General features: G+C 32.4%; 3 protein-coding genes across 10 annotated transcripts in view; 2 read left to right on the top strand and 1 right to left on the bottom strand.

Moving 5' to 3' along the window:
• Positions 1-1,875: 1,875 nt before the first annotated feature.
• LOC119637776 lies at positions 1,876-3,793 on the bottom strand. Of its 4 annotated transcripts, none has more exons than XM_038034069.1 (5): positions 3,741-3,793; positions 3,399-3,509; positions 2,869-3,323; positions 2,140-2,803; positions 1,876-2,071 (listed from the first exon to the last, which is right to left on the bottom strand). In XM_038034069.1, exons 2-5 carry the CDS (start codon positions 3,461-3,463, stop codon positions 1,996-1,998), a joined length of 1,260 nt encoding a protein of 419 aa, XP_037889997.1. In that variant the 5' UTR covers positions 3,464-3,509; positions 3,741-3,793; the 3' UTR covers positions 1,876-1,995. The 4 variants fall into 4 exon arrangements, with proteins under 4 accessions (XP_037889997.1, XP_037890006.1, XP_037889987.1 ...); XM_038034078.1 differs by lacking the exon at positions 3,741-3,793 and adding an exon at positions 3,574-3,690; XM_038034059.1 differs by lacking the exon at positions 3,741-3,793 and having other exon boundaries at positions 3,399-3,563.
• A 535-nt stretch (positions 3,794-4,328) lies between these two features.
• The window catches only part of LOC119642438 (serine/threonine-protein kinase S6KL), a 73,368-nt gene continuing 54,758 nt past the window's right edge, over positions 4,329-22,938 (top strand). For 4 of the 5 annotated variants that reach the window (XM_038041597.1, XM_038041612.1, XM_038041619.1 and 1 more), the window contains exons 1-7: positions 4,329-4,516; positions 4,606-4,851; positions 15,323-15,417; positions 15,561-15,828; positions 15,915-16,038; positions 17,912-18,010; positions 18,080-18,238. In XM_038041597.1, coding sequence (XP_037897525.1) covers positions 4,621-4,851; positions 15,323-15,417; positions 15,561-15,828; positions 15,915-16,038; positions 17,912-18,010; positions 18,080-18,238 — 976 coding nt within the window. In that variant the 5' untranslated portion in view covers positions 4,329-4,516; positions 4,606-4,620. The remainder of the gene's footprint in view (positions 4,517-4,605; positions 4,852-15,322; positions 15,418-15,560; positions 15,829-15,914; positions 16,039-17,911; positions 18,011-18,079; positions 18,239-22,938) is intronic. The other variant, XM_038041603.1, reaches the window with a different exon arrangement.
• LOC119642480 (autophagy-related protein 101) lies at positions 18,319-19,379 on the top strand. The gene has a single exon (XM_038041630.1). The coding sequence runs from the start codon at positions 18,448-18,450 to the stop codon at positions 19,102-19,104; it is 657 nt and encodes a 218-aa protein (XP_037897558.1). The 5' UTR covers positions 18,319-18,447; the 3' UTR covers positions 19,105-19,379.

The raw sequence follows: 22,938 nt of genomic DNA, 5'->3' as shown, positions 1-22,938 counted from the left end.
AGGCGCCGAAAATGGCGATTAACGAAGCCACCAAGGTGACCATATTTTGTACAAAACTTGAGGTATGTAGCAGCCAAATTTTCATTCCTTTTGAAATATTGCTCAATACTGAAGACGCATTACTTTCTCCTCTAAAGCTCCATTTGTATTTACCTTAAACTGTCAGTATATAAAATCCTGTGACTCAATAATCTCTTATTTAGTAACTTAAACAAGGAAAATCAGTGACAATCAGTTTTGTCTAAAAGTTTTGAAGCAATGATCTTAGTCTTTATTACGATATCTTCGATGTTTAGTTCCATGTATCCAAAAATGATAAATTAAAAATGCTAATATTAAATTTTGTGCGTTAATTACAGCAAAAGCGAAATTAAGTCGAATTCAACCGATTAGAAAATTTAATATAATATTGTAAATACCACTACGATCGTCGTAAAACGAAGCACCAACCGGCAATGATAACTGCGCAGACACGCAGACAGTCCCCTTTACGACATTAAGAAAATCGAATGATGCATCGAACAGATGGAAATGGAAATCATTATTATACATCTGATAAAGCACCCGGAATTGCGTAGAGTTTCGAAATTCAACAAATTCTCCACGACAACTTCGCAATATATCTTTGCCTTTTTATTTGAACCATTTCAAATTCCATGTGAAAGCATGAAACAACAGAGCATATTCCCGTGTTGAGAATTTGCAGAGAATCGCACTTTTAGGATGTATTTCACTGCGTATGCCGACCATGCTTGAAACTGACCAAGTACCCTCTACCTCGATTGGTATAATTTATTGGAAATTCGCGCGTGGTTCTAGCAAGTTGCAATCTGCCTCTTAGAAATGATTTCATACCCAAACCTTACTAAACCTACTATATGTGCATGCGGAATTTGCACGGCAAGCATCTACAAGTTCTCTAAAACAATGCTTTACAACGTTAGGGGTTCCGCTAGCTCTTTGCGAAACTGAAACCTTATATATCTTCTAAAATTTATGTTCTTGTCAAATTAGTATTGAAACTCAGGAACGATATCATTCGCTATGTTTCGTGTACATAGAAGTCTCCAGCTATAGTATGGGAGAAAAAATTAGTATAAGTACTTTTAGTATATCAAATTAGAAAAATCTGAATTGTAAAGATTGCCAAGATTGCTTTGCAACACAGCATATGCTTATGGCGTAAATTTACAAGAACTTCTCTAAAGCATGACTCCAGAAATTTCAACCAATTAGGAGGAAAACAAAAGAAAAATAGCAGCATACTTTAACTCAATCAACTTCTAATGATGGCAGGATTGGGGATTTTACCGAAACAAATGAAGTGATAGGATAAAAGTCGTCTAACGACGAAAGAAATTAGAAATGTTCATCTTAGTGAGGAAATAGGAAAAGTGGAAATATAAAGGATCGTTTCTTATGTAGAATGGGCTGCTTATTCTATAATATAAATTAATTATCTGTGTGGTTTCAGTGAACATTTAATAGTTACGAGCAGAATTGGATTAAAGCGAAAAAAGTCGCCAAAGGCATCTCATACATAATCAGATAGATATAAGATATGTTACAGTCACCCAAAATATTTTATGTTGTATATTTTATATGAGCTTCATCATTCTAAAGAAGACTGTGGACATCTTTCCACTTGAACGTAAATATAATTGAAAGCAAAATTATTAAGTACGGAACAGCCACTCAACATTTGCCATCTTTTGGTGTTTTCTGTTTTAAATGTTTCATTTTAATGTAACTTATATTAATAAAATTTCAAAAATAAATCAACAAACTCGATATTTATATATTTATTCAATACTTGTATGGAAAGTTGTTATGAGATGAGCTTCTTCATAAGTTAAATGAATGAAATTACTTTAAAAGAAATTTGTTTCGTTTTTATTTGTTTCTTGCTGATATTGAAAGAAATAGATATATGTCTTGTATTCTTGTTTAGAATAAGTTAAACGTTACTTAAAAATTCTTTCATAATGCGGATAATTAATGTCGCCGAAATAGAACTTTATGTAAAGCATCGATATCGATTTCTAAAGGTGTTTTGTTCGATGTTAAAGAACTAGAAATGAAATAAAAGTAATTGAAAGTTTTTCTCGTAAAACATATGCGTCTACAACCTAAGCTCACCTGGTAGAAGGTATGGCAGGAGCGGTAGGTTTGTTAGACGCTCTCGGATTGACCAATAAACACTTCATGGGTTGCCCATCTAACTGACGATTGTGATAGGTATCAACTGCCTTCTCGGCATCAGACAAGGACTTGTAGATTACTTCTGCTATGCCGGGCCTCACAATACGCGAGTCATACAAGTCGCCTATATCTTCGAAAAGTTCTTTAATGTCCGCATGTGTAACACTGGTGTGCAGATTACTGACAACTATGCGGTAATATGTTGAAGAGTTTGGTGTCATAGAAGCAGTCGTGGAAGCCGAAGACGGCTTAAGAGGATTAGAAAATATACCCATAGAAGCATGCGGGTCCGGTGCGCGTTCTAAACGTGTACGCATTTCATACGAAAGATGGGAAGAGGGTTCTGGTATATAACGGCGAGCATAAAGATCGGGGCTATGTCCTCTTGTCAACAGGCCTTTAGATGGAGACAAGTCTGGAGAAATGCGTCGCTCACGGCGTGTATCATGTGGTACTTCATACACATCGAAGGGATCATAATGATGATGATCGGTTGTCGAAGAGCCCCAAGAGTTTAGACGCCTGGGTGCAGCTGGTGGCACTTCATAAGCTATATCATTTTTCACAGTGCGACTCAAACGTGAAGCAGCCGCATATTCTTCTAGTATATGAAAGAAAAAAAAGAATTAAGAAAGAATGCACATATTAAAACTCTTTTTCTCTAACCCTCTTCAATTTTCTCCATATTGTCGTAGTCCACATAACCACGCGGAGGGACACCTACAGTGTCTGGCCGCCTCGAATCACGCAATAAGAACGTTGTCGCCTCTCTTCTATATCCAGATGCTCCCGAGGCAGTGGAATGCTTAGTTCTCAAACCGCCAGACGGCAGTAACTTACGAACATTACCATTGCCTGCTGCTGCTCGTTCGCCAATGCGCATATTCTTGAAATTGCTGTGGAGATTCCTGTTTTCGGACCTATGCTGCTTTTCCAAAAGTTTCTTTCTGACGTCGCCATTGCTACGCGTAATTTCAGCCAACTTGTCACGAGCGTCTCGTATCTTTGCACGATTCTTCTCTATAATTTTCAAACGAGCATCTGTAACACGCTGAACGTCCTTAAATGCAGGACGATTTAGAGGTTTTCGTAAATTTGGACTAGGCAACTTCTTTGAACCGCTACGTATGGAAAAAAATCATTAATACTTTATCTCATACCACGCTTTTAGGAAAGACACCAACGCCAAGACTTACAATTTCCTGGAAGGTGCAGTAACCAGCTTCTTGCTTTTAATTAAATCATCTAAACTTATGTCCATGTTGATAGAGGGAACTGTTTTCCTTCCTTATATGATCAAAACTCGCCTACAAAAAATTGTATAAAATTATTAATAAAAGCAATTTTCTCAAGTATGTTCGCGGCAGTTGCCTGAATGTTTTTCCTTGCTTCTTTTACAGTGCTGCCAACACTCAAACTTGATTGCCGTAAATTTGAATCTTATTAAGCGATTAAACCGAATGAACCAGTTATTAACAGAATATATGTCCTCTTTACGTCGAGTTAAATTCAAGTTCAACTGAAATTAAAACACTTACTTCTCAACTATAACTAAGATTATTCTGCTTTGGTGCTCTTCAGTACGGTTGCCATTTTAGATATACGGTACGCTACCTATTACTATCTTACCAGATTTTCGAAAATAATATAAATCTAAGATTCTCGTATAAATTTTTATGTTATCGTGCTAAAACGCTAAGGTGGTTTTATATATGTTTTCATACTGTGCCGTACTTGTGGTACAAGTTTATATGCAATTTGTGCGGGTGTATCCAAAACCCAGACGAAATCGAGATAACCGCATCCTTTATTATATCGATCGATTCACTAAACCAAAAGAAATTACCTACATGTTTACAATGTTATTATATTATATGAAAACGATAGAATGTAAAACGCATGAAATACAAGTGGTATGTCGCCTGCTCAATATCTAGAATATTACCGCATGAAACCTACTAGCAAAACATCAACCATCTTATTAAATAAATTCCCAGTTGGCGGAGATTAGCGAGTGGTGCCTCCTATTATAATTGTTATTCCTGCTCAATGGTTTGTATTAGTTATTTTTCTTTAAAAGTTGGCAATCTATCTGAAAAGTAAAAGCAGATTAAAAAACCCGGCAACTCTGTATGCTTTGGTCGGTCGAGGAGTGTGAAAAACTGATTTTCTCGGAAAGAAATTACACAAACAAGTTATAAAACTAAAAAGTTAATGTAAATATGTGGCAAAATAGCCATTTAAGGAACTTGAAAAGGGGATATAAAGAAAATTTATAATAAAAATAATATATTGAGAAATTTGAAGTGCAAAGGTATGGGGAAAAAATAAATAAAAAAAAAAATTGAAGAAGAGTATAAATTGAAAAGGTTGTGTCATTATATTTTTTTGAAAATTCAAAAGGAGGATAGTTTTTTGATGGGAAATGCCAAATCACGCCATAAGCTATCCGTTGCAAATGAAAATTCTGCTAATGTAATTTCAAACTGCAAACGAATCCAAAAAACTGCAGGAGGTAGGCCAGAAGAGCAGAAATTTCGAAAATCAACAACAACTATAGCATCAGCAGCTAAATATAACAAAACACAGTATCAACATTCGTTAGCAGCTGATGATGGCCAGCAACAACAACAACGACGTTTAAAACAGGTAACTCAAAATTTACACATGTATGTATTCAAAATTTAGTATCTACATATAAGTTAGGACAAGAGAACAAAGGTTTTCATGCAAGTACCTGAAAGATATCAGTGAAAAAGAAAAAATAAAGAAAGCACGATTTTTTCAAATCCTTCAATAAATTGTCAGAAAAAAGTTGGCTTAACCTAGGAAAAATGATAATAATGTTCGTTCGGCAGTCGTCAATCGAGCATCACCGTTTAAACAACCCCTTTGTCTGTGTAAAAAAGAAGAAGAAAACTAAAGAAAGATTTCATATATATATATAAAGCAAGTGAACTTACTTTAAAGAAAGTAATTGTAAGTAAAAATTGAAAGTTTAATGCCTTTTATAATGTTACCACCAACCATTCCTGAATACTTATGCATATAAGCGATATGTATATACAGTACGTATTTCAAGCCACACATAGTTGGGTCGTATAATTCATAACACGATTTACCGTAATTGTTCAACTCAAACCTAGATGGCCGCACATTTTTGATTACTCTGGCCCCTTGTGAAAATATTTAAGAAAGTTCCGAACGACAGTTTTGTTGCGATGTACATTGTTATTTTCTTTAAAACGAAGTGACATACATCGAGCAATGCAATTCTCGAGAAGAGTTGTTTAAGGCGGTTTTACAGGATTCGTGGTTCCGGCGCTACAATTATCACACTATTTTTGTTCTACACCCTTTGTATTGTAGTTTGTATAGATATGTAAAGATGTATCATACGGAAAAGTAAATATTTACGCGAGCTTCCCTTATCCAACGTGGAAAATTTTTTGTTTTTAATTATTTCAAATGTTACATGAAGATGTACTTATGCACTTATATTTTACCAGTCCATCGCGCTAACGTCAATAGAAATATATTTTAAAACATTTGTTTTCCTCAAAGGCATGATGATATCAAGCCTGTATGTCGCAACTTTTTAATTTTGTAGTAAGAAATTGGCCCGATCTACGGAGGAGAGTAATTAAGAAGATAAACTAAAAGCATTAAAAAATCACGTTCGCGACCCGAATTTACTAAAATAACTTCTAAAGGTGTATCGGCTATCGCTGTTTACTGCACAAGGTTTTGCTAAATAGGTTTTAGAAAATTGCCGATTTATTTGGACCGTTCCGCTTTTTATTGAAATCATGTTATACTGAACTTTTTTATTTATTTAAATTTAATAATTATTTTTATAAATTAATAAAATAAAGAAAGTCAGTGTTAACTTCAAGTTTTTATTTAAAGAAAAAGAAAAAAAAAACAAGAAACTCAATATGAAATTAAAAAAATATGTTCAAACAATAATAAAGACGATCACAAAATTAATTTTCTTTAATAATTATAGTTATAGTCTATTTTTTTTCTCAAAGTACGTTAAAACTACTCTTCATACCGGTAAACTTATTCCACCGGAATACATATTCAATTTTTCAAAATCGCCTTAAGGTGAAATCGTTTTGTAATAATCGCAAATTTTGTATCGTGTTGCATCGAAAGTGTGTTTGACAAGTACCGTGTTCCACGAGGGATGTCTGTATTATTGGTTGCATGCGCTTGTGAAAATTAAAAACAGTTCGCATGTTCCCATATTACGTACGCGTGCGGGGTAACTAAGCGATTGGAAGATATTTGCGAAAAATTGATATTTTTAGAACATTTTTTTCTTGACAAGTTACATGTAGAAGTTTCCAGTAATTCGATTGCTGCGTTAGCCATGCAAAGAGCTGGTCGACGTGACGTCGTGCTGATCGGCATTTCCTTGCCTCTGGCTTTACTCGTGAATCTAAAGCAGCTGCTTAATAACTTCATTAGCTAAAAAGGTTTCTATCTCATTGAAAATAACTACAAAAGGAATTGTCATGTCCATCGTTATGGATCGGCATTTTATTGGGGTTCGGGCGTAATGGTTATTGCGATGACGCTAATAGTTCCTTAGAAGAGCAGGTAATCGATCATTTCGGACCGCGGTTAATATTCTTGCACCAATATGCTATCAATGTTCAATTGCTTGCTAACTAAATTCAGTTCGATAAAAAAATTGACGGTAGCGTCGTGACTAAATTTCGGATATATTAACCATCAAGAAGTTAAGCCAAACGAATTAAAGTTCAAAGTTAAGTAAGCGTGGCGTGGCATTCTATGAAATTCCATGAAAGTTTTGAATCTTGCGAAGGCTTACTTTTGAGTATATATCTTCTGATATCTATCCATGATATTGTTTTCGAGAAAAAGCAATATTGCATAGGCGTTTCTTAACTTTAATCTCCTTAATTACCTAAATGCAAGTCGCGTGGCTGATATATAGACGATATGGGGACATACCTTAAAAAATTAGTAAAGGACGATTAGAACGAATTAATCGAAGCATGACCCTTGTCGAGAGGAAAGCACATGGTGTTTGCGGTTGTTTTATGTATGGCTTTGTAGTTTCGCACGTATAAAAGTTGAAATTTCACGTACGTCGAACTGTATATGTTACGTCTTTTTTAACCGTTGATTTACAACTTTTTTGTAAGTATATTAAATGAAGCGAACGACCTGATCTGCTCAAATATGTTGAAAAGATTTGATGTGAAAAACAAAACTGGTTTTAACTGCGTAGCTGTGCCTGAAAGAGCTCATAAAATACGATGTCTTTTATTGTGGAAGTGGGAGTGTTGTGTAAAAAAGATATATAATAAATTGTGTCATACAAACAGTCACACGTGAATATATATATATATATATATATGTATGTATGTACACATATAAGAAAAAAAAAAGATCTATACTATGGAAATTTTCTAAAGATTTTTTAAAAAGTTCACGCACGCTTTCATATAACTTATTTTCTTTTTCTTTCTTTTTTTTTTTCAAATTTCATAATATTTGGGGCTGGGTTGCGTTTATTGAAGATATCTTTACATATAGCCTTGGAATTAAGAGTTTAAAAGAATTATTAATTTAAGAATAGCATTATCTCGCTCCAAGTGTTAGTTAAATGCATTTTGAAATACTTTGTGATTAGTGTTCCAATTTCTTCAGGGAACGTCAACTAATTAATGTATTAAGGAGATGTATATATGCATATATATATAAAATCTTTATTTGCTTCTCATATAAATACGCACTTTTTTCTTTATAATATTTACACATAAAAAATGAAAAAAAAAAAAAAAAAAAAAAAAAAAAACATCAAAAACGATTGCAAAACTAATGAATTTGTATTTGTGTGTACACATATTTAGGAAATGGTGGTACGTTAATTTGAGAATTTCACAGTATTAGGTTGTCGGAAGCGTAAAAGCTTTATTGTCCTATCATTTACTAAAGTCGTTTAACTATATAAACAACAATCGTCCATAAACGATGTATTATCGACATATGCATATATGCATAGGTCAATTTCCCCAAAACTTTCAAAATCTCTCGTTTGTTGAATAGATTGATCATTACCATCGGGCCATTATCGGTTTAGTAGGTGAAGTGAGAAATTAAAAAAAAGAATTGCAATAAATGGTCTAGAAAGCCTTTCTTCTTTTTGAGAAATCAACTGTCCCATGTTTCATGCTGGAAGCACACAGGGTGTCTTCCTTGAACGCAAGCCTTCGGTAGTCACGCTTTAACCTTCAAAATTCCCCTTTGTTCAATCTCTGATATAATGTCGTTGCGTTCAATTTGAGATCAGTTTCTAGCAACTGTTAGATTGCAAGCAAATCTTTTCAGGGACATAAAATCACCCGAACCGATGTCAGTGGACGAAGTGAATTTTATTTTACTGCGGAACTATTTTCGACAAAGATTCGTTTACAAAAACAATTACAATTAATACATATATATATATATTTCAAGAATGTGCCATCGCTTTCCCAACAATCCAATCTTAATATACGGATAAATATATACATATATACATATATATATACGAAGACCTTGTCATTTATACATATATTGATATACTTAATATAGGTGTTTGGTTATCTGCTCTGCTCGACACTGCGAGTGTATTTGGCGGTTCTCTTTTTGTGTTTGGCGTTTACAACTGAGCCAACGTTACATAGACATGAAGCCGACATTATTTAGGTATAATTTTCTCAATATATGAACATGTATACGTGCATACTGGTATATATATATATTGTATATATATATATATATATATATGTAGGTATGTGTTGTACATATTCTATGCTTGCTTGTGGATCGCGCTGAAATTGAAAATGATCCCCAAGTTGATAAGATATTTCATCAGACAGTTTTGTGTTTTTATTTACCTTTTTCCCTTCGTTTAATCGTTTACAATAGTTTCTTTCACCTCACTTACACAATCACTATCTTCGGTCGTGTAACTATTATCAGTGTCTGGCTTGTAATTATTTGCTTTCTAATTAATTCCTTGCTTGTTGATAATAAAATAAATAATATCATGTGAGTGCGAGACCGGTCGGTCGGCTATTTTTATATTCTTGTGTTACTTGTGGTAAATTATTCCATTGATTTGCTAATGATTTTTTGTAATTATGAGCCAATATTTCCTCTTACATTATTATACTGTAAGAGGTGTTCCAAGGTGTTCCTTTAATATATCGATTTTTTCCCCGGTAAAATGGACCTTTTATTTTATTACTTTAAAAGCAGTTGCCCGAAAAGCCCGATGCATTACGAATCATAAAAATTCAGCCTTCGAAAGGTAAGCAGCATTATTAGCATTCGGTCGCGTTCTTATAAACCGTAAACCTAAGTTTTTGGTGTCTTTAAGTATTACGAATTGACGAGAATCTTTCGTCGGGGGCGGATGTAAAAATTAGATCGCTTTACATAACCTAATTGTTTCATATTTTGTACTATAACGACTGCGTTTAAGAAGCTCCTCGACCTCTGATTCTGTACTTTCCGCCCCCCTTCGGGTGCTAAGGCTATGTTAAGTTTATACGGATGTATGGTATACCTAGTATGGCAGGAGATAAATCCACTTTTTGTTTTACTAACCGATTCAATTTACCAATTGAGTTGGTGTCGAGTAAACTTAATGTCGAATTTGCATTTTCGGTCTATGATTCTCGTTAGCGAAGCATTCGGTTAGCGGAACTCGATGGCGTATGAGTGTGTGCTCGACATCGTTATATGTTAGCTGGAAAGCAAAGCGTGAAGCAATTATTTGATAGAGTTAATGGAGAATGGCCGATTACTTACTTAATCTCAGAAATTTCAAAATATTTGGGCAGAAATGATAAAATAAAATAATCATTTCCGGTGCCGAACCGGAATCATTTTGTTAAGCTAAGGATCGTATTGAAATATTAGTTATCCAAATATTGTTTCTAGACGCATGTGTGACTTAACGCTTACAGACTTACTTCTCACAACTTTCCCATCATAACAACAATTGTAGTCGCCTTGATTGGGAAAGAATATCGTATGCGTTCCATTACAAACGCATCGTCCGACCTAATGCTTTACCTTTTAATTGTTGCAATTTATTATGGTTTCCTTTTTAAAGGTGAGAAAGTTGTTTTTGTTTTTCTTTTTCTTTTTTCGCATGCGAGCGATATTTAGATATGAATTATTAATTACTTTTTTCCCGATGCACCACAATAAACAATTTATTGTATGTGTTGTTTTGGTCGTGCGATTTCAATATCGTTAAATTTGTTTACAACTAATGAACACGTTTCTTGATTCAAATTCAAATACACAGACCTAAAATAAATTTTAAATCATAAATTTTGATGTGTGTGAATATGGGTGTACAACAACAACAACAACAACAACAACAGCAATAATGCTATAAGCTATTTAATAAACATTTAAACGACAATAATAATAACGGCATTACCATTGGAAGCAGCACCAGACCTATATAAGCAGATACACAGTAAATAGAACGCAATGATCCCGTCAGCATGTCTACTAGTCGACGTCCACCGCGCACGTCCCCCTTCCCGTCAAAATATACATATATATATGTATGCATGCAATATACATATATATATATATATAGGTATGTGTATATACCTTAGTAAGTGTTTCCTTCATTCGATTCGCATTCTCCAACAAGCACATTTATCAGGTTTTCTTCCATTACATTAACATTTACAACTGATTAAATTTGTTATTAGTTTTTTATTATTTTCGTTTCATTTATTTTTGTTTTTTTTTTGTTTTTTGTTTTTTTTTGTTTTGTTATTGCTATTATTTTTATTTGTGAAAACAAAAATTTATAATTTGTGACGTTTTCTTTCTTTCCTTCTCTGCGCTTAACAGTTTGCTCAGTCACTCGTTGAAAGTCAGTCATATTGTGTTAATGATATTTATAAAAAAATAATATAAATAAATAAATAAACTTGTAATAATTTATTGATATAAAAGAAAAAATTAACAATAATCTCTAAAAAAGTTAAGTTAAACATAAAAGTCGAAACGGCCAAAAAGGTAATAATATTGTAATATCGGTGGATTGTTAGAAAGAAAAGAGCAAAAAAATAATGCCAAAATCGAATAAGAGTAAAAGAAGAATAACTGTCAACATAAAATAAATATCAACATTAATCGAATTTCATATCGTTTTGCTCCATACATATACTGCGGTGCGGTAAGCTAAGGCAGGCAAACATTTTTCATGTTCGAATTTTCGTTATAATTGCTCACAATATTCAATTCAGGCTGTGCTTGTTCCGATGTCCAAAATCGCGTCTTGTCCACGCATTTGCTTAATATATTAGGTCGGCGGGAAGTGCTTTTCGCAAGTCGTATTTTTAAATAATAAAACACCTAAAGATGTTTGAAGCCTTACGATCAATAATAGGTAATTTTTTTTTTAAACTTACTTAACCACGTGGACTATGACCACAATTGGTTTCACTAAAGGTAAATAATGGATCTATGTTCAATATGATCATCGAAAGATAAAATATGATGATCTTTGTACTGTTGTCTTCTTCATTATTGTCATCGAAGATCTTAATAAGGCATTCATAAATGTGTTCACGAAATAATTTCATATTTCGTTTCTCAGCATCATATCGTAACTACCTTCATTCGAAATGTCAGATCGTGTTGCATATCGAGCGAGCATCCCTCGTAAGAGTATCGAAATCTTGCTTTAAAAAGTGTCGAACTGCAATAAAACCTATTGTACTTGCATAAAATTTTACTCGATATGGCAGAGCGTTTTCATTTTTCGGCACATGACAAAGGAGTAACAAAAAAGGAAATAAAAGTGCAAAATTTTTATATGAAAGCCTATGATTTGTGTATAACCTGCGTAGCTCAACAAGCGTATGTATTATATGCCGTCGGATGTTTATTTTTACGCTTTACAAGCACACGATGAACTTAATATGGCTCTCGTGAAGCGTATATATGACGAATTAAAAACATTCAGGTGATATCTCCTAAGGAGAAGTCAATTATAACAATATTTGAACGTGGACTTACTTTCGCTTTAGGATCCGATATTTATTAATAGCAATTAGCTCGAATAGGCAAGGCTTTCGAAAAGAGACCCTTCCGTACTGCCAATGATTTATTCTGTCACGGGAAAAGTTCCGAGTTGTGAAATGTTATGATCTAATCCCAGTCGCAGAAAACATCTTAGTTGGAACTGATGGAGGCGCATTCTTCAAAAAATTCTTCATGTCTTAAATTGTACTTATCAAAAAAAAAAAATGTTCAAAATGCTTACTGTCGGCTTAGATTGAATTATTTCAAACGCACTGCCTATGTTCTACACTTTGACTATTTTAAAGTAAAGTAAGACAACGATGTCTTTATACTTTTGCAGCTTGCAAATCCGCATTAATACACATACTTTAATATTATGATATCTATAGATAGCATTGAAACAATTAAAAAAAAAAATGGTATTTAGCTACAAAATATTTGCTTTCGATTCGAATATTCATAGGAACTCTTTAGAAATCGCGTGGCCTTTGCAAGTGCATTGTTAACAAAATGCTGACAAGGTTTTTCCCATAAGTACTTTATAGCAGCCGATATCCAAGATTTGCATGAAAGTAAATACAGACTTCGAATTTTCTGGTTTATGTTTTTGTTCCCAAGCCAATTACACGTCGTTGGTTACAATCATCAACAAACCTCGAATTTTATGCGAGAAGCTATACTATTGCTTCCAAGTCTTGCGTTCAATTTTTCTTAATCGTTAATAAAAAGCATTTTACTCATAACTCAAACACACTACATGCGCGGACGGTAATGGATATAAGTCCGTTGGCAGATTTGTCGTTTTCAAGACTACAAAAGTTGATAGAGAGATGGGTAAATCTTCTGCATATACACCTTTAAAGGCACTCCAAGAATCAAAAGCCAGAATAGCTTAAAAATCAACATAATTTAGAACAATATACCAAATTCGAAAAAGGTTTCTTGTGGAAAAAAAAAAAAAAAAAAACGGAATTGAAAATTATTTAAATATATTTGTTATTGAATCTTATTGAGCAGTAAATATCTACACAATAGAGGGAGGGAGATGCGATTTTTCTTCTTATTTACCAGTCATTTTGACAATTTTAAGAGCCCGCATCGAATCCAATTTTATAAATTACACTTAAGCTCAGGAGCAATCCAAGATTCTGTTCTTTCTATCCATTTTTCCTCATTCTGCGCAATGGGAAACTTTGCTGATTTAATAGCAGATGACAGTACTTTATGTGATCCGTTTTGTTTAACTAAGTGACCATGCAGCATCAAGCAAAAAAATAAACGCTGAATGATGAGTGAAATCCTTAATCGACATTTGGCAAAAATATCTGTATAGGATTCATAGAACCACTCCCTTGATGGTGTCAATTTGGAAGCAACGGTAACTGTTGACGTTTTGGTCGTGAGAGTATAATATACCGGTCAAAAGCCCTACGTTATTAATACGGTGCAGGCGATAAGCGTACCATTTGCAATGATTGTGTGGGTGGGAGCCTGCAAATCGTTTTGGGGACCTTCGATCAAATACAGACGTTAACCGGTTAATCGAAATTGTATCCCAAATGTTCCATAGCCTCGAGCATCGGCTTAACCTAGACTGCGTTGTACCTATAGATGGGAGTATACTTTGGACAAATGCTCAAGAAAAGAGAAATAGCATTTGTCCGCCAATTAAGTTCTTCAAGGGCTTTCTTAGGTTCCCTATCCACTCGTCCATTTTTTAATCAATCAAGTCATATTTGTGTTCAATTTCAGTTTTCTATATTCATTTCTATAACTTTAGCGAAATTTTAACGCCAGTAGTGTAGTATGTTATAAAGTTTCCCTCTAGTAAGCGATTGAAGATATTGGTTAAGCAAATGTAACAAATGTAAACCATTTTAAATTAAGATTACATTTTCCTAAAGAAATCAGTGAGTATTATTTTTATTTAGGGTTTTAGTATGACCATTAGTGGTGATCTCTCTGCTATGACTTACATAACCATTCAAAGTGTGTGAAAATATTTTTGGAAATATTTTTATTAAGCGTAATGGTTTTGGTGTCATTGCATTTGATAGGTTGAAAAGCATATTCACATAATCACATCGCCTAAATTATGTAATGTATAATTTTTTGGCGTTAATGGGCGAACGCCTAGATCGGTCTTTTGATTTTCAATCGTAATTCACCGTAATTCACGAGATGTTGCAATTATCTCAATAGATAGAGATAGACAAACAGACAGCAGTTGGACAGACAAACGGGCAGGTATAAAACGATTACACATTCATTCCGATCAAGAATTTAGCATACTTTCTGAGCAAGTATGAACAACTGATAATCCGAAGCGAATTTTCATCGATGAAAGATATGACTTAAACATTGTTCCAATGAATTATTATAACCATATCGAGGTTCTTTGCAAAGGGCGGAGAGGAGGGTCACTCGAGATTAAACAGCTATTTTTCATAACCGGACCTTAGGTGGCGGGTACTCAGTTAAAATTTGCCTTTAAGAGAACATAGTTTTATTTGTTTCTTTCTTTATACTTGTTAAACGCCATCTCTCGCGTGATGTTTAGCATGTTTGTAATGAAATTCGCATGAGATAACAAAGAACTTTGCCGTTGCTGGTGGTTTAATTTGCTTTTTCCTTCTTATGACTAATAAAAAGGAAAAAAAAAAATGCAAATAATTATTATATTTTGTTAGAGCTATTGGAAGCTTGTAACGAATTGAAATTATTTCTGCTATTATCTATATATATAGAATATATATATATATATATATATATATATAATTAATTTGATACGTGCTGACAAAGGCATAGCAGATACAAATACGAAACGGTTATCAATGTGTAACAATTTTAGAAGAAGGCTAAGTGAGAGAAGGTGTATGTAAGCACAGCAAAACAAAACTTAATTCATACTGAAGATAAATAAAAATATTTTTTAAAAGCCATATAATAACAATAACAACAACAGTAAGATAAACAATAATAAATAATAAAATTGTTTTGTTTAATTATTGCATTTTTCTTTACAATTCCTTAGAGTTCTGTTTGGAGTTTGGGTAGCCTAAATTGGAATCTTTCATTTTCTGGACGTAATTCTCTAAAGCAACAACATCATAGGTCTATACGCAGGAGGTAATACTTTTGCTGTGCTTATTATTTACAACAATGCATGAAGCTTGTTGTGAGAAAAACAAAAATTTTGTTTATATTTCTTCAATGAATTTAAACCGTATGCGTCATTGTTTTGATTATTGTTATTATTATTATTATTGCAGCAGTTTTACAGCCATACAACAACGTCGCTCAAAAACGCAATGGCATAAACCTCTAACAAATACCATTTTTAGTACACACTTTAAAGACACAAGTCGCAACAAAGAACTTCATATTGAACAGTTGGTCGCCAAAGGTGCTTATGGTGTTGTTTTCAAAGTGATTGATAAAGAACATCGCAACCGAAATAAGAAACAATATATCGATAATAATATTGATGATGTTTTACCTAACGGGACATATGCTTTAAAAGTTTTAAAGAAATCAAAGGTATTATTATTCATTTATTTTTTTTTAAATTTTCCAACTTTACTTCCTAGCTGACTTGAATTAATTCTCTATTCGTTTTTTCGTAGATTATCGCTGAGAGTAGCGTACAACAAATTAAAAACGAAGTCGATATACAAAAAGTTTGCGGTCATTATCCTTTCATTGTCCGGCAAATTGATATATGGCAAAATCGTCATAATTTACACATATGTAAGTAAATGATTACAGATATGTATGCGTGTGACGCGTTCAATGACTTCCACTAGCACGCGTTCAAAAACATTCACAAATCGTATTAGGAGGAATTGAATTGAGATTAGTTTTCACCAATAAATTAATTGATTTATTTGCAATTTTAAGTTGAGAAATTGAAAAGAATTGCAAAAACTGCAACATTTGTTCAACAATTTTATGCTTATACATAATTGTGGCGGGAAAATGCCTATAAAACATATGGCGGAATTCTCTTTCCTTCTACGTGCGCTACTTGTGTACGGTCTTTCATTAAGACGAGATCTCTTCATCAACCGTTGCACTGAACCGTTCGTCTGCTGCTTTGCCATTCATATCATCATGTAACGTTTCGCAGATATCTGCTCTTTTTAAAAATAGTTAGTCAATAAAGTGAAAAAGTGTAGTGAGCCACGCCCCACCATTAAATATCCTACACTTAAGCAAAAAGCAAAAAGCAAAAAGTCGTTATTTGGGAAATGATCAAAGAAGTGCTTCGATTTCATTTTCCATTTCCATTTTCAATAGCGTTCGTCCTTGGACTCAAACACTTAGGTGTTCGAAATTTCGGAATGAACACAAGAATAAAAATCCTTTTGTGTGTCGTGTGTTTTTTTCCCTTAACATGTTAGACTATGAAACAAGTGCAAAAATTGCGAGAGAAAATTTTAGCAGAGATCTGTGCACAGGGACTATTGTTTGTCCCGAGAACGAATAGTTTCCTTATATATTTTTCCCTCTTGTTAAGTGATCAAATAGGTCATTAAAATGTTAAGCAAAGTTAATCCATAATTTTCTATCCGCTAGGGGTGAACGAATTTCGTTCATTGAAAAAATGTAAAAATGAAATCTGAGAATCAGAAGCCACATGTATGTTGTGTGATTTCAAAATTTATTCCCGTTTTGAAAACATAACAAATGAAAAGGATTTTGATCATGTACTCCGTTCCCTTCCCTTCGCTCGCTCACTCGCTCGCTCCCCCTACACTCCCTATTATTTATATTATAATTTCCGACTTCCCTCATAGCAGTCAAGTCTCTTCAATTCAAATTATTTTGCAAAGGATGAAACAGATAAAAATCTGGAAGGGCACTAGACGCACTAGACGTAATGCCATTTGTACCCTTGCTTTTAAGTGTTGAGCACAATGGTTGCATTTGCAATATTTCTGTACACGATTTTTACTCCAGCAATACAGTGCGAGCTATATGTTTAATTACATCATACGACACGATGCAAATGCATTGATTGCGTTCAGCGCTTTAGTCGTTTTCCCTCATTATATTTTTGTGCACTACCCCCCATCTCCCATTACTGGCGAAGACTTGAGCGACTATCAAAAGACGATTATTCTTACGCGATTATGAAGAAATTTATTGTTGAATTGTCAATTTCTATTCTTAAATATTATTTATACCTTTATCTGGAAATTAATTCAGAATTTTGAATATTATTCGAATCGCTGTTTTTTTGTCCTATCGAAAGTTAGGGAATTTTCGACGTATATTATATATAAATAATGAAATATTGTAGAATTCTCAAGATTTAGTTTTCCAATACAGTCTCTCTAGTTATTGTCTTACATTTTGAATCTTAATTCTGCCCACAAATGAGTGAAAAAATTATATTTAGATAACTGTCTGTTAATTGTGGGATTATAAGAGAAAGTGCGCGAGAATACTTCGCTATTACACTCAAAGCATCAGCAGCAACAGATTTTTCGTAATTGAGAACGGAATGCAGACTCAAAGCTTATCTTTTTTTTTTTTTTCTTGCTTGGATATGGTCCATATATGCTTCGGTTGTTTGGGCAGAAAGTTCATAAAGTTTTTTTTTTTTTTGTTTTTGCAGTATCCGAATACGTACCTAATGGGGAATTATTTTCAAAAATTTGTACATTTTCTTTGGATTTGATTCGTCTTTATTTGGCTGAAATTGCTTTGGCTTTGGGTATGTATGTTGTGCGCTTTTTGTAATCCGAATTGCTTAATATATTTTCAATTTGTTCTCTCGATTTAGATTTTCTACACAACGCTGGAATAATTTATCGTGATGCGAAATCAGAGAATATTCTCTTAACTCGTGATTACCATTTGAAATTAACGGATTTCGGTTTAAGCAAATGGTTAAAATTGGGTTTCACCACAAAGACAATGTGTGGCACTCTACAATATATGGGTACGATATGAAATTTACTCTCCAAAAAATTAAACAACTATAGAAATTTTCAAATTTGCACTAAAAGGAAGCTAAACACAAAAAACAAATAACAAAAAAAAAAAAGAAAAAAAAAAGAAAGCAAAATTAAACCATCTGAGAAACTTTGATTTCGCTTAATAATAGAAAATACTAGATTTATTTGTATATATCTATCTAAATATCCCAAAATGAATGCTCGATCGGAGATTTTCGATTTAACACTAGAAGGACGCCAAGTTGATGAGGCGATAGCTAGTATATTTCATACGGTGTTATTCCATCGCTGTCTTGGCAAATATATTTATACGGGCGACGCTCAGTATTCTATAGGTACTGTCGGCTATACAGACGTTGACTGTGATTTCATTGATTTCACTTACGTATGTTGCACGTCAGATAGCTTACAGAGGACAGTTAAACGGGAAATTAATCTATTTAGCGAGAAATTGAGGTCAAATGACAGTTGTGGTTCCGGACAAATTAGTTTAGAGTTCTTTCAAAAGAAAAAATCACATTGGCCTTTCACTGCTGAGTGTATTCCGTGGGAGGTGTGGACCGTTCATTTAGATCTCATAAAACACGAAACCGAAGATGAACGTCAGCTATGTCGGGAAAATGTGGCCGATTTATTAACCGAGAAAGTCATTAATATTACGGAGATAATGAATCGTTTGGATTATGTACCAAAAACGCCGAGTCAAAGTGAATTGGATTTAATATTCGATACCTCATTTCCTGACGTACAGCCATATCTATTTAAATTCGTTTCGTCTACATCAAATACGGCATCACCCTCCGTCGGAAATACCGTCAAGAAAATTATCAAAGAAACGTTTGCATTGTGACGCGTTGAAAAGCCGGCAATGCTCCTCAAAAAGCATTATAAGCTATGTGATGATGCTAACAATACCGCTCAACGCTTTAGTGACACGACAAGTATTACAAAAAAGTCTCAAGTCATCTATAAGTTACGTAAGCAAAATGTATATAATGTAGCCGTTAATAACGTTGACGATTTGAATTTATGGCGTAATAACAATAATAAACATCAAATGATTGTTTATTATAACCCATCATTATCAACGTCATCAACAGTAAAGGCAACAACAACAAAAATAACCACAGCTACAACAACGGCTATTACAACAGCCACTGACACAAAATGTTCATTTTCGTTAGTAGTGCGTGGTGTAATGTTACTCATGTGTTTTTGCCATCATCAACAACAGCCGCATCAATCATGTTTAGGTACCTTGTAGAAGTTTGAAATTTTCTTAACTTTAAGCGATTATTTAGTATAACTATTTTACACTTTAAAGGATCAAAATATTTTCATGAGAATGTGCTTCAGTTTTAATTTAAGTAGAATTTCTTAAAAATTACACACAACACTCGTGATAGCTTAACAGACACAAATACCTTTTTTATACAAAAACAAAAGAAACAAAAAAACGGCAAAGACAACTGCAACGCATATAATCTATTTACTATATTTTCATATTTACCAATATTTTCTATTTATTACTATTATTAATATAATTTTAATATAATTTAAATGAGAAAAAAAAAAAAAAAAGAATCTTGACACATATTCAACTTACGCTCTCCCTCGTACACCGAGGAGAATAAGTTTTGATTGTAGCCCAACGTTCGTTTATTTAATTTTACATGCATATGCTAAAAGAGAAATGTATGAATGTTTAGGTTGTAAGCAGTTAAATAATATAATTAATTAGAAGCATAGAATTTCGAATTTCACGTTAGTTTGGTAAGGAACACAAAACCAAAATGAAAACCTGAATGAATCAGAAATGGAGTTAAGTATAGGAAGTTACATTTTTTATTTTTTAATTTTTTTTATTTTTATTTTCTTTTTTTAAATTTTCTGACGATTGCCTATAATTTTTGTGTAGCTAATAATAGCCATTTAAACTGCCAGTAATAATATACAGGTTAATATAAGTATGTCTCTCTGTGTATTGTATGTAAGTATGTACAGGAAAATATAAGAAACCATTTATCTACAATCTCGCAGGTAGTATTTTGCAAAAAAAATTTCAGTTCAGAAATTTTATACTCATCACCCCGAAGGACGATATATATTATATATCATTCTGTTTGTAGTTCGTAAGAGTGCACATTGAAGGCCAAACTAATTATATATATTTCCGATCAGCATGAAATTCAGAACTGAGATAATCACAATCATCACGTCCGTTTGCCTGGGGATTTTGCTGCCTGTTTTTTGATTGGAACCTCAAAAATCCGTAAAATCGTGAATCTGAAACTTAAACGTTTCTACAAGTGTCAACCATACCTGTAATAGCTTCAAACTTTCGATGCAAATATATATTTGTTTCGGACTAGATTCGGATTTAAGGATCCGTTAATATGAACAAAAATTCGTATTCGTATTTCACATATTCACCTAAGATTTTGCCCACAGCGCGAACTTGGCTTTCTTACATTTAATTTTATCTCAATTTAAAATATTTTGCTATTTTAATTAATGCTGCTTGCAAATTTATAAAATTAATAATAAAATTCATTTTAAATGCAATAATTAACAATCAATCTAGAATCATATAATCGATCAATGGCTTCCACAGCAATATGATTTCGTTAAACCTTTTTTTCCAACAAGACAATGCGATTCAATTAAAAAGAAATTATTTTCTAAAAAACTTACCTCTTCAAAGAGGATGATACGAAATTTATAGAAAATTACGAGCAATTTACTGTGTGAGAAATTTAATATTTATCTCATCACTTCATATTTAGATTATATTCAATGTAGATTTTATAATTGTCCAACGTAAAATGTTCTTAGCCTAACTTACTTTTAATTGACAAAGTTTGTCGTCGTTTGACATTCTTTAATAATAACGGGCTACTCACAGGGGAAATAAAATAACTTTTGCTGTTTAATTATAGTTAGATGTCATTTTTGTTGTTTTCCAGCGTTAAGCGAGTGATCGAGTTATATTTGCACTATAATGAGATTAATTATTCGAATTTGTTTATCTTATTGTTGAATACATCCTTTCTTATCTCTCCGCCTGTCTTCAATTATAGAACTATAATGGAGTAGTGATATTTTCGTGTCTGTCTGCTGCATATAGTATGAAAAATATTTCATTTAATTCCTGTTTCAAGTTTCAAGATTTTGTAGTATGCAATATTTTTTATAATAAAATGCATGCGATATTCTTATTGCGACACTAATTGGCGTAATAAAAATATATTTTTATAACAATAAAAATGTAGCAAAAACATTTTTGATTTCTTTTTTGTGTTTTTTAGATTGCATATATAATAAGTAAAATCCTTTAAGGGTTTTCGTTTTTTTTAGAGCTTTTAACACGAATATGACAACAAAATGACACTGATTACACTCTATGCTATATGCTAATTCCGATTTATATATAGTCGCGCTTCACCAATTGTATGATCCATAGTTGCTTTAGTTTTTTGCAATTATTTTTCGATTTTTTCATTGTAATGTACAAAATTTTTTATTGTTTGTATTCTTTTCGCCTCCATTTTCTAGAGCTTTCGTTCTACGAATTTGTGAAAATTGCGGTAAAAATGGAAATTCAAATATTTGATTTATTTAGTATAAAAGAAATTCTAAATTTTAGAAGTGTGTTTCCTTTTTTTTTTTTTGAAAGTAAAGTATCAGAATAACCAAGTGCTTGGTGAAATTTTAGTTTCAAAATTGTGATAAGTAGTGGATTGGAATTATATAAAATGAACAAAAGAGAAGAAAAAGAGGTAACAACGATTTTTTTTTCACTTGTATATATACCATTATCTATCTATATATGTGCATATATATATATTTATATTTATATATATATATATATATATATATATACATCCATAGACGCACAGAAGATAGGGGAGGATAAAAATTTTAAAAACTTTGAATGACGCCTTAAACAGATGAATCGTTTCACTAAGAAACGAACAAGAAATGAATTCCTTGATAAATTTTATTTTTAAGTAGATGACCTATTTATTATTATTTATTGAAATGAAAAATTAACGAAAAGGACCGAAAAGAAATAGAAATTTACTGCAACTTCAAGGTATATAGCATAGATTTTATAAATAAAAAAGAACATAAATTCCACTTAAATAATAAAAAATATATTGTGATTCATTTAACAATTATTAATTAATGAAATAACAAAAATATAAGTAATTAAATAACTAACAGTTCAGTTTAAGTGTAAAAACCATTTAATTAAATAGAAAAATGTAAGGAATATCGTTTAATGCGTGGTGTACGTCAATAAGCTCATACTAGCAACAGTAATGGACGAAATTTTGTTCTTAAAATTTTTTATGTACTTGTCCTTAATCACTTTTTCGCGTTCTAGAATTAAGTTGTAAATAAAATATATACATATATATATATATATATATATATATACATACATATATATATATATATATAGAAAATTTGGGAATGTGCTTACTATGTGTGTATGTTTTATCTAAGCTCCCATGCTTTAAGAAGCATATAAATGAGATTGAGTTTGAAGTCAAAAATATCTGAAAACACATAAAAAAATATTCTAAAACTAAATTTATTTTTACTATACTTAGCAATAATTTATAAATATTTTATAAATTTTCAATTTATTAACAATTACATATACACCTATTTATAT

This window comes from Glossina fuscipes, unplaced genomic scaffold, assembly GCF_014805625.2.
Source record: "Glossina fuscipes isolate IAEA_lab_2018 unplaced genomic scaffold, Yale_Gfus_2 0, whole genome shotgun sequence".
Classification (NCBI taxonomy): Eukaryota; Metazoa; Arthropoda; class Insecta; order Diptera; family Glossinidae; genus Glossina; species Glossina fuscipes.
The sequence above is the reverse complement of the archived record's forward strand: the minus strand, read 5'-3'. Positions and strand labels throughout refer to the sequence as shown.